Genomic DNA, 12195 nt, shown 5'->3' with positions numbered 1-12195 from the left:
AAACAGGATTTTATGTGGGAACTTTACTGTCAGTTGTGGGGAACATGTTCTATAGACTGCTTTTGTTAAATTCAAAGATTGAGAAAGTATTGAAGGGTTGATGCTGGATATTTGTCCGACGGTAGATGGCGATGTCTAACCCTCAGCCTAACCAAAGTCTGATTTCTAAAGGGATCCGCTGCATGTTTTTGTCCTTCTAGAAGAAAGAAACTCAGAACTCCTATTTATGACTTTACTGGGACAGTTATACTAAAGCCAACTGATTGTGAATGTTGTGCTGGATATAGAAAGGGAGAAGATTATAGGTTCAAAGAGAAGAATCTCACATACCAAACACAAAGGACAATACCAGTGTCTACTGAAAATTCTCTTTCTGGAGAAAATTGACTTCGATTCCCACGGAGCAGTGAAATTGTAAAGCTTGTACCCTCCTCAATGACTCTCACTGTGTATCAGTGTTCATTTATGTGGAGACAATTACGCTGTTTTTAACAGTTTCGTTTGTGATGCGATTGGTCATCCGATGAATCCGTTATGGCAAACATGAACATGTTGAAGTTTGCCATCATGACACTGACACCAGTGAAATGTTCTAGTTTCGAGGCACTGTGATGACATCCAAGTAGTGGACCAAGTTGTCACGGTTAATGGTTGAGGAAGTTATGAAAGACACAGTTGCCTCCATTTGCTGATGTCTGTCTTTCTAGAGTACTGTCATCATCCTCGTTCACCTCTTGCATGTTTTCAGTTAGTGTTATAATCAGCACTATCTTTGAAATTCCTGTGATGTCAAGTATTAACAATGTTAAGTCTTAACTTTTTAGCTCCATGGTGACAGGAAACAGAAAGATTTTTTGAGACATCCACTCCAAACCCTTTAATCTTTGACGTCTTGAGATTTAGGAGACACGACCAAACGACTGGTGCTCCAACACTCCCTCCTCACCGTCTTGCGAGGAGAGAAAACAACTAAAAAAACTAAACGTTGAGGTTTACTATTCATATGTGAATATCCCTTTTTTGTAAGTCCTTTCAAGTCTTTTTGCTTTCATGTGCCGTGCCACATGCTACACATGCACCCAGACCTGTGTAGAAGGTGCTCGGATCGACTGCTGTCTGGTGGTCCTGGTGGAGTACCAATGCCCATCAGATTCAGACCGATGCTTAGCCCGCCCATGTTTTGAAGTTCTCATTTTGTTTCTCTATATTTTATGTTCTTTGAGACTTTCTGGAAATATGTTCTTGAAATCAAGTGTTTTGGTTTTAAATGCGTTTATTGAAACGTTCAGGCGGAAAGACGGGTTAGGGTCGCGTGTCAGACCTCCGTCAGTTTCCAAACATATCTCGCAGAATGTACAGAATATTGATCTTTAAAAGTCTCTTCATAGCTGTAAAAAGGATGAGAAATCCTTTCGTCAAGTACAGTACTTGTAATGCGAGGCCATGAGAATCTTGATCTAAGTAGATGTATCACTTGGAAAAATTAAAATTGAAATGTAAAGTTTGGTTTGTCTTGTCTGCCAGTTTTTATTTAGCTCCTCTAAGAGTTGTGCGCCTGCCAACTTAATAGACATGAAAGTGTCAATGAATAAAACTCCATCTGAAAGATGGGCTCATGATAGCCATGATTCAGAGCTTCAGTGGTTTCCTTCTACACAGCATGGAGGCTTCAGGAGAAGGTTGGGTTCCCAATATTGCCATCTTCTGTATACCATAAACATTACATGTAGTTATTTAGCAGACGCTTTTATCCAGACGACTTATAGAAAGTACAGGGACATTCCCCCCAAGGCAAGTAGGGTGAAGTGCCTTGCCCAAGGACACAATGTCATTTTTGCACGGCCAGGAATCGAACCGGCAACCTTCTGATTACTAGCCCGATTCCCTAACCGCTCAGCCACCTGACTCTGTCCCATAAAAGGATCTATTTTCTAATTTATGACCACGAAATGGCTGGGCTTTCTCAATTCTGGAGGTGCCAATGACCACGTTGACAAATTTACGACTTCAGATATCCTCTTAGTCAGATCTGGAATTTTTCTGTTCTGGTGAGTTCACTCTGATGTCACGGACATCAGACATTGTGTCACTCAGCCACAACTTGGAAACAAAGTCTTTTTTTTTTTTTCTGTCTCTGCAAAAGTCTGATTTGTTAGAACTTCATTCACCATGACTGTTACACAATCCAGCACACTCAGTATATGTTTATATGTTGATTGATATCATGTGTCAGAGGCATTATCTCAGGTGAAACTCCATTTATACCATGCGGTTATCTGTAGGTACAGCCGACACTTTCTGCTTGTTTAACAGTGACGGCTCCTAACAATAAACAGAGTTCTGTTCAGTCATCCTTCAGTCTAGCTATATAAACATTGTGCAATATATCTGTCTGATATCAGTTAAAGCAGCGGTCTTCAACCCTGGTCCTCAGGGCCCATTGTCCTGCATGTTTGAGATGTTTCCCTGCTCCAGCACACCTGATTCAAATGAGCGGGTCGTTGTCAAGCTCTGCAGAAGCCTGATGACAACCCATTCATTAGTATCAGGTGTGTTGGAGCAGGGAACCATCTGGAACTATGAGAACCTGTTTTTAATGAAAAAGGCTCTACTGACTTTATAACTCCTGGAACAGAAGGCTTTGTGTCACATTTTTTTCAGGAGTGTTTCAAAGTAGTCTTAGGGTGTACCCTTTACTAGTGTATTGTGTAAAAAATACAATTCTGAGAATGTCATAAACCTAGGGAAGAATTGGTAAGATCTGTGTTTATAATCGCAAATTTACAGTAGTATCATTTTTTAAGAAACGTTTTCACACACCCATCTGTTCACATGGAAGTAAAACATAAATATATAATAACATAATATAAAAAGATATGGCAGCGCATATAGTCAGGAGTCAATCTCCTGGTCTTAAAGAGTAACTAAACACCGAAACCTATTGTTTTAGCTAGGTTTAATACTCACACATGGCATGGCTATATAGAGGAGTGCTATGGCTGACATTGTGGTGTCTAGTTACTCTTTAAAAATAAAGTGCCCTTTAAAAAGTGGGGTCGCCGGAGAGAGACCTTAGTGCATGGTTCAAATGTTATCTAATCAGGCTCCTCTATGCCCATCCAGCATTCTGCATCCTGCATCCTGCATTCTGCATTCTGCACATCATTGGCACAAACATCATCCTTTTTATTTCCAGAGAAGATCGATGAAGAAGCTCTTTTGTAAGGATGAACTTGGACACTTTCCTAAGCTTCTTCCTGCATGTCTTTGACCTGATTGAGCATCCCCGTCCATCTCCTCTGGGTGGTGCTGTGTCAGTGTCAAGTCACACCCTTTGTGGAGGTGTTGGCCTCAAAGCCTGAGAAAAAAAACAAAACAAATATGATTTCAACACCGATCTTTGTCGTTTGGTTGACAGATCGAAGCGTCACATTGAAACGAACGACAGAATATACGAGACGTTCTCTACCTGGCGTGCAGCCATGAAGTTCTGAGCAGGCGCTTGAGGTTTCTTCGCCGATGAGGGAGGTGGAGGCGGAGGAGGAGTTCTCGTGGGCCTTGGCGGCTGTAATGAGATGATGAATGCCAACGCGTTCTCGCTTTTTTACTGTAACAGCGAATGCCAACGCGCTCGGCAAACAATAATAAGAATTGACGGTACAGAGGAAATCGTTTGACTGTACCTGGGATTTTGACTTGGGTGTGTTGGGGACGGTTGCTTTTGTGTGGAAGAACCCAGGGTTGTCCACCGCATGTGGTTTTCGCGTATGGACACTGTTGAAGAAGCAGAGAGTTAGGTCAACGTACAGACATGCACGCACACGCACGATGGTTCTGCACATGGATAGTGCCGTGGAGCCGTCGCTGACCTGGGTAGACCAAGACTCTGTCGTTTCTTCCAGAGGAGGATGGCGCCCACGATCACAGCGGCCAGGACCAGCAGGGAGATGGTCACTGCTATAGCAGTTATGGCCTCTGCAAGAACAGGGCAGAGAAGAAGACACGACTGATGGTTACACAAAGCATCTATTTGGGCATGATCTTCATGGACATATGGACTTCTCGTAGGCCCAAGTCATACCATTGGACAGGGTGTTGAAATCTCCATCCTTCTGGTCACAGTTAGGAGGAACCCAGCCTGGCTCACACTGGCACTGATTCTTGTGGTTACACACCTGGGAGACACAGTCACGTCACAGAAAGAGGGGCTCAGAGGGGCTCAAAGGAACATTTTTGGGGTGTTCCTGCAGTTAGCTAAAAGTAACCGCTAAGTCAAGCTCCCACGGACTTAAAGTGGCGGCTGTCTTGATGTTTGTGAGGACGGCAGACTGCTGTACTCACTGCATGGCCTTGGCAGCGTGCCGAACAGTTAGTGTTTCTGTACGCTGTGTGGAGATCCACACACTCGTTCTGGTTGCACACCTTGAGAAAAAAGGACAGACAGAGATGGTGTGAAGACACAAGCACACCGTATCAGATTTGGAGCGCAGATCTATTTCCTTTCTTGTCTAGACACACCACATGGCCCAACTTCTCCTTTAAAATGTCATTGGGTAGCAAAGCAGTAGAGTCGATTTACCATTCCATCACCACACTTGCTCCCAGTATCCACCTGGCCAAGGTCGTTGTTATGGTCACCGTAGAACGTTGCCTGGCAGTCAGAGAACTTAACCATGCGGCCGTAGTTAGGGTCATTGTTTCCGTTGGCGCAGAACAGTTTCCCACACATCACGTCTCTACAGGTGAAAACCCAGATTACATCCTTCAGTTAAGTCCTGAGTGGATGAGCAGAGAGCTCCAGATGGTGGAGGGGTAGCAGAGGGGTAGCGGAGACTCACTGTTGCTGGCAAGGGATATACGTGTCGGGGCTGGGTCGTTTACAGAAGGCATAGTACAGACCACGGGTGTTCTGGTCGTAGCAGTACTGGCGAGCCACCTCGGCCGCTGAAGAGAAACAGGTGAGATGTCAAGGTAGGACGAAGTGGGTGTTTATCTCATATGGGAATCACGGAAGTCATCCATCTCTTTAACCGCATATCTTCGGCTATGACTTTCAGCAACATTTCCTGGTCATGTGATCATGATGGTAACATTTCCTCGTCAGGATGATCAGATGTTTTCTTGTAATAGTTCAACAACTAAGGGGACAACAGGCCCATTCAGAGTATAGTTAGAGAAGATGGAGAAAGTTCCAGCTACGCACTGACTAACACCCACGCACGCTGGCCTTGTGGGCTACTAGGAAAAACAGATCAAAAATAGGAGACCAAACCATATTTCACGAGGGAGCCATGGTCAGAGATACTGATGTACTGAGGAAAGGTCAGGAAAGGTCACAGGTTGCGAGATAATCTTATGAAGAAGGGGGTTATTAGTTTCCCCTGTTATTAGTTCATGATAATAAAAGCTGACTTAAACCACTCATTCTTTACAGTTGCGAAAATATACACCTAGAGAGTGCAGCTGCCTGCAAGCCTGTATGTTGAAATACATGAAGTTAAAATTTATATGGAAGACTTGACTCAAACCCATTAGAACCTGGAGGATGCTTGCTACAGAAAGCTGCTTCAGTCCCCCTCCAGTAACCAGTCAAGATCAGGAAGAAGCTTCGCTCACTCACATGGTCCGTACATCTTGACACACTGGGCCTCCTTCCGTGGACACTGTCCGTCTAAGCAGTAGCCTCTGTCTCCCTCACAGGGGACGCCGTTGACGGAGAAGACGTCCTCGGGGCAGTCAGGGGACGTCCCGCTGCAGTACTCCGCCAGGTCACAGTCGTCCTGCTTCCGACGACACTCCCTGGACGGGGGGAGGATCTGTGGACAGGTTCACGTACCATCATCAGCCTCTCGGTGGAAAAACTCGCATATGCTACATTTTGAATCGAAAACTATCATCTAGGTTTGTTTTGTTTGGGGATAAAAATACGAAATTACGAAAACGTTTTTTGTTTGGAACGAGTCACTCGGCAAGTAGAGTTTTGAGCTTCGCTTGTCCACCAGGGGACAGTGTGGTAGCCTCAAAGCCACAGTGCTGAGTGTTCAGACATGGATGAACTGTCCTCCTGATGGCTGGAGAAGAGCAGAGGGCTCCGACATGGCTGCACTGAACTGGGCTCTCACCTTACAGCTCTCACAGCACTCTCCCGCTGCACACTGGGAGCCCTGGGTGAGGGTACAGGTGGTGGCGTTGCAGCACTGGTTGGTGCACTCCTGGAGGAACAACACAAACATGCGTTAATATAGGACAATGAAGGGAACTGGTCACTTCTGTGATGGAAAATGCAGTCATATTAATCAGCGATCTGTGTGCCCTCCTTCTGCCAACAAAACCACCATAACAGGCATTTAAAAGATTGTGAGACTTGAAAACTAGAAATATGTTTTTCCAGAGTGTGTTGTAGCCAGACAAGCAGGAGAACACTAGTTAAGTAGAAAACACAGGAAGATGCCAGTTAACCTCACCAACAGGTTTGGACAGATTCAGTAATCTGACTGTTACTCTAACTGGAATGTGAGGGCCTTTCCTGGAATAACAACAATCACCATAATCAGACATGCCTGCTTACAATATAGGCATGTCAATAACAACCAAGTATCCAAGAGTCCATCAAAATCATGTTGCTAACTTTATAAATAGGAATGCATTGAGATGAGTGAATGTAACTAATCTAATCTTAACTCAGTATAGTCCATTACATCCATGACAACTATTTTTATGAATACAAGCTGCTGGGAAGAGAAGCATGAGATCGGTTTGTACTTGTCTTACACATTCTGTTAGAATTAGTTGCCCAGGGCAAAAGAAAGTAGACAAGATAGCCCAAGATAAAGGTTTCTTCGGAATCTCAACTATTCAGTTCTACTGACAGACAGCCTAAGAACGTGTTTTGTTTTGTTTCTTCATGCGCACAGAAGTTAATAAACTTCCACCTTCCATGTTTCCATTTCTTCATTCGTCATCTGACTTGAACCAGGGATTACTCCCTCTATTTTGCTCTGGGTTGTGGAGATTCAAAACAAAGATTCCCGTGAACAAAGATATCTGTGTAAGACTTGGAAGTGTTGTTGTTAGTTTACCTCCATGGAGCCACAGTCACACTGCTCATCGTTCTCCAGGAAGCCGTTCCCACACACCGGGGGAGTGACCAGGGCCTCGAACCTGGGCTTGTCCAGCAAGCAGTCGGGATTCCTGGTCCTCAGAAATGTTTCAAAGTTCCCACTGCTACAGCTGCTGAAGGATCGGGGGATGTCCCAGCTGAGAGGAAAACCTTGCATTAGCTTCAAGGTCATGTTCTTTGAACACACACACACAAACGTATGTACATGTGTATATACTGTCTACTTTTGTGTATATTGACACTGTTTTCAACCACACAACGTCTCTAGAAGCTCGGTAGCATCTGTTTTACAGTATGCTTCACGGAGAACAGCAACAGCCAGTGTACCTGAGTGCTGCAGCCATTATACAGCTGTTTCCAGTGCAGGTGCAGCTACTGGAGTCGTCGTGGTTCATCCCCAGGTTGTGGCCCATCTCGTGGGCCAAGGTGGCCCCCACTGCGATAGCCCTGGGGTTGTGGTTCTGAGGTGTGGTCAGTGCAGTTAACACCAATTTGTGGTGGAAATAATTGTCATGGATCTTTCTAAAGCACATTAATCACAACTCATCGATGTTTAAATATTAGGTTTTATTGGTCCCAAGACCATTATGGAAAAAAAACCTGTTGATGCTATTGAAACTGTTTATTTTAGCTTTTTGTTGACGAGGCAGTTACACATCATATCTGTGTCTGTCCTAATTTCTCGTGGTTAAATTCTCTGTAGCAACATATTAACCACAGACAATGTCACATTGCAGGGAATATTTTTCCCTCACAACTGAACACAGTTTCTAGCTTTTAAGCCACCTGCCAGTCATGAGTCACCACACACAATGACATTGTTTACCAATAGATTACTCAAGCAAGCAGTAATGTCACAACCTAATGTTTTAAATCTTAAGCTATGTACTTGTTCTGTAAGTGTACCATACCTGCACAACCCCCGTTGAGTGAGCCGAGCACACCGTCCCAACGAAGGCCAGGCCCACGGTGGATCCTTCAAAGTCAATACCACTGTACCACAAAGACAACGCAGGACATTTACATTTAGTCATTTAGCAGACGCTCTTATCCAGAGCGACTTACAGTAAGTACAGGGACATTCCCCCCCGAGGCAAGTAGGGTGAAGTGCCTTTCCCAAGGACACAACGTCATTTGGCAGAGCCGGGAATCGAACCGGTAACCTTCAGATTACTAGCCCGACTAACCGCTCAGCCACCTGACTCCCAGCACATCTGTCATGCAAAGCCACGATGACAGCTTGTCGACGGCTACAAAAAAAGTAGACTGCCGATTGGTCAGAAACCACGTCAGTCAGAGGTAGGCACGGGTCCTATACCTGATGAGATGGGCGTTGTCGTGTTTCTTCCTGGCGACCAGGTCTTTGTTCCTCCACTTGGAGAAGGCGTCCAGTGTGGCGCCTGCGGGAGCGGTGACCGAAATCTGATCCCCGTTAGACCACACCTCCATTCCGGTAAGGGCGACAAAGGTGTTGAGAGGCTTGTACACCTGCAGGAGGAGACCTTTGAGACACATTCTATACAGCATGGGGGCTAAGGGGGGAGGTTGGGTTCCCAGTTTGTGCATTGTCACATCTTGTGTACTGTATAGCATAAACTGATCTGTTGCCCTATGTAAGGCTGAGAAATGACTGGGATTTCGTAATGCAGGCAGTGCCAGTGACTCACCGCGTTGACAAAATTTACGATTTCAAACATCCTCTGCCGTATGTCTGGGAGATTCCTCTTCATGCTTTCGTACTGAAAACGTGGGCACAGTTGCATGTTTTGGTGAGGTCACACTGATGTCATTGATATCGGACATCCTGTCTCTCAGCCACTGAGTGAGGTGGCTGACCACCTCACGGTGGGTTTGTGTCTTTGAGGTCAAGTACACTCCGTGTAGTACATGAATAAGTTTACTGTGACTGAGATCATGTGTCTGAGGCCCTTTCTCAGGTGAGACTTCATTCTTACCACACGGTTATCCACGGCGAGGTACAGCTCCACATACTTCTGCTGCTGGAACAGTGACGGCCCCTAACAATAAAAGGAGATCTGTTCAGTCATATCCTTCAGCCTATCACTCAGTCTAACAATGAAAGCCTGTGTGGCATCTCTACCTGATGTCGGTCAACGTAAACAGGAAGTGCGAAGGCTGACTCACTGCGGCGCGGGAGCGGCTTTTGCTGGTGGTGGGGGGATAGTTGCTGTCCCAGGTCGTGTTGGTGACGCCGCACGTCATCGGCGTGGAGCTCTGGTCCTCGTAGTTGAGCACGGCGTGGTCCCCGGCATCGTCACCAGACAGGGGCTCTATCAAATACCTCTGGGCCGACGTCTTGAAGTAACCCCTAAACCAAAATCCCAGGTGTCGTCTTTGTGTGAACAGATTATTTAGTAGGGTCGTTTTGGTGCAGAACTATTTCTGAGGCCTACCTGAGTCCATCGCATGTGCTCATGCTGAACAGGGACTCACTATCGTTGACAATCCTGCCATGGTAGTAACAGTTATCCTGAGGAGAAGGAAGACATTGAGTAGATACACCGCAAAGGGACAGATGGATGGATGGGTGAATGGATGAGTGGATGGATGGATGAAGGAAAATGGCTGTAGTTTGGACATAATGTGGGAGTCTCAACCCAACATGCTTTGTAGTTACTAACCAGGTCCTTTGGAGTGGATGTAACTTGAGTGCCGTCCTCAAGGTAGCGAGTCTCACTGTAGTCTCTGGTGAGCAGGTCTCTGAGTGTGTGAGAAGCCAAAGATATGATCATGCAAGCAGACGGCTTCATTGTAAACCCACGCACTCCAACTCTGACACCATATTTAGAAGCAACACTTGCTGTCGTCAGGTAGAGGAAGTTTGAGCTCTAGTTAAGAGTCGCCACATCAGTTGGTTTCACATCGGTTTGGGCACATTACAAATTGAATTTAAAAGTTAGTGTACCTATTTTTCTCCAGGTGCATCTCGATATCTTTGTCTCCCACCCGCATGCCATACTTTAATGTTTCTGGCCTTGATGACTGAAAGAGAGAAAACAAGGATGTCTATGTATTTGCAGTGCATTCATGTTTGGGGGAGCAAGGAAGAGAGCATCTCACCTCTGCGTGTCTCCTATAAAGAGTGTGGAGTTTAATAGGTCGCACCACCTCATAGTCTGTTACCCCGTCAAGTTCAGGACCTCGACTCACTAAGGAGAGATGTGGAGAGGAGGGGGGTGTAAATAAACTCACTACAGTATGGACCATTGTCCTTTGTCCTTCCATTCAATTATCTAACAGTGGAGATCAGTTGGAGTTGTGAACAGGTTGGACCTGTGTAAGATGTTAAATTGACCTACCTGGTTGGTTTCTGTCCTATGTGGATTCAATGTGACTCTGAGACCCAACCAGAGTGCACCCAACCATGCGCTGTAATTATGGGGACTTTTCTTTTATGTGTCTACCAAACCAATCCAGGTGAATCCAGACAGTGTTTTGAACCGTAACCTTTGGCATAACTATGAGAACCTGTTTTTAATGAAAAAGGCTCTACTGACTTTATAACTCCTGGAACAGAAGGCTTTGTGTCGCATTTTTTTCAGTAGCGTTCAACGTAGTCTTAGGGTGTACCCTTTACTAGTGTATTGTGTAAAAAATAAAATTCTGAGAATGTCATAAACCTAGGGAAAAATTGGTAAGATCTGTGTTTGTAATTGTTTTCACCATGATGTGACCCTGCAACCGTTCAGTACATTGTGTCATGTTCTGGGACAAATGGTGTCGTTCTCACCATGATTGTGTAAATGTGTCCCATCGGTCGTTGAGAAATCAAAACCACACTAAAACCGCCTGACACGGAACATGTTGACTTTGTGAGAGACTTGTGTTTCCTCGTCTGCCAGGTACAGACAGCGATCTGTACCTGGCAGTCTGAGGAAAAAGACTGTGTTGTGGTCCAGAGGCCATTTCCATTTTCAACCGCATAGGTACAAAGACTCGGACAGTTATGGGTGTGCAGGCATCATAGAGTTTGTGATAAGTTTGTGGGGAGTCAGGTGGCTGAGCGGTTAGGGAATCGGGCTAGTAATCTGAAGGTTGCCAGTTCGATTCCCGGCCGTGCAAATGACGTTGTGTCCTTGGGCAAGGCACTTCACCCTACTTGCCTCGGGGGAATGTCCCTGTACTTACTGTAAGTCGCTCTGGATAAGAGCGTCTGCTAAATGACTAAATGTAAATGTAATGGTTGTGTATTCTGTGTCTTACCTGAGGGAGTCAGCGAGGCAGCCAGGGTAAAGATCCACAATAGAACTTCAAATGTCATTGTCCGAGTGTAGACAGCTTCTGAAACAGAAGATCCAGGCTGTGTGCTTTATGGCAATGCCTGGCTGCATTCCAGTAGTAGTGGGTGATGCCGCTCCACGGCCCCGTGTCAATTAGGGGCCCCTCAAACGCCGCCGATCTTGCTGTCACTTGTCAAGAATAGGGGCCCTCGCCAAGTGACATTCTTTTTCACCAACCGTCTCTGGAGGAGGGGATCCCTCACTGAATTGCTCCTCCCAAGGTTTCTTCCATTTTTTCTCCTGCAGTGAGTTTTTCTGTGAGTTTTTCCTTGTCTTCCTTGAGGGTTTAGGTTGGTTGAAGGGCAGTTCTATCGGCGTATGTGAAGCCCTCTGTGACATGCTTGCGTGTAAAAAGGGCTATACAAATACATTTTTATTTAATTTGATTAGCTGATAGAAGCTTATTACTGCAAATAAACTAATTTTGTAAAAATCCAGCTCTTCTTATCAAACGTAACAGTCATTTGACTCATGGTTATGTACAATGTTCATCATTTCATCCAAACTTATTAAAAACAATTATTTACACATTATGTACACCATTTACACTTCCTTCTGGGGAGTTAAAGAATTCACAGAGCAACTCCTGAGTGTGAAGGGCTTCCCTGAGTCCTCTATTGCCCTCCATGTGTCTGACACTCTCTAGACTACTTTCTCCGTCCCTTTGACTCTATCAGCTGTCTGTCCCTAGGGTTGAGTAATTGTTGCAGGTGTTGATTCCGGACAAACTGGTAGAGGAGGAGGAGGAGGAGGAGGAGGGGGAAGAGGAGGGGG

The 12195-nt window shown here is 45.4% G+C and overlaps 1 protein-coding gene across 2 annotated transcripts; it reads right to left on the bottom strand.

Moving 5' to 3' along the window:
- Nucleotides 1–2740: 2740 nt before the first annotated feature.
- LOC134015278 (zinc metalloproteinase-disintegrin-like batroxstatin-1) lies at nucleotides 2741–11542 on the bottom strand. Of its 2 annotated transcripts, XM_062454702.1 has the most exons (22): nucleotides 11345–11542; nucleotides 10202–10290; nucleotides 10047–10123; nucleotides 9763–9841; nucleotides 9535–9611; nucleotides 9266–9449; nucleotides 9076–9138; nucleotides 8788–8859; nucleotides 8439–8608; nucleotides 8032–8113; nucleotides 7448–7581; nucleotides 7080–7257; nucleotides 6123–6212; nucleotides 5621–5816; nucleotides 4839–4944; nucleotides 4580–4736; nucleotides 4342–4422; nucleotides 4082–4175; nucleotides 3870–3975; nucleotides 3684–3774; nucleotides 3470–3565; nucleotides 2741–3358 (listed from the first exon to the last, which is right to left on the bottom strand). In XM_062454702.1, exons 1-22 carry the CDS (start codon nucleotides 11400–11402, stop codon nucleotides 3326–3328), a joined length of 2313 nt encoding a protein of 770 aa, XP_062310686.1. In that variant the 5' UTR covers nucleotides 11403–11542; the 3' UTR covers nucleotides 2741–3325. The 2 variants fall into 2 exon arrangements, with proteins under 2 accessions (XP_062310686.1, XP_062310685.1); XM_062454701.1 differs by lacking the exon at nucleotides 11345–11542 and having other exon boundaries at nucleotides 10202–10483.
- Nucleotides 11543–12195: the final 653 nt, after the last annotated feature.

The sequence above is a fragment of the Osmerus eperlanus genome, chromosome 28 (genome assembly GCF_963692335.1).
Source record: "Osmerus eperlanus chromosome 28, fOsmEpe2.1, whole genome shotgun sequence".
In the NCBI taxonomy this organism is placed as follows: Eukaryota; Metazoa; Chordata; class Actinopteri; order Osmeriformes; family Osmeridae; genus Osmerus; species Osmerus eperlanus.
Note: the sequence above shows the minus strand (reverse complement) of the source record. Positions and strands in the feature narration are given on the sequence as shown.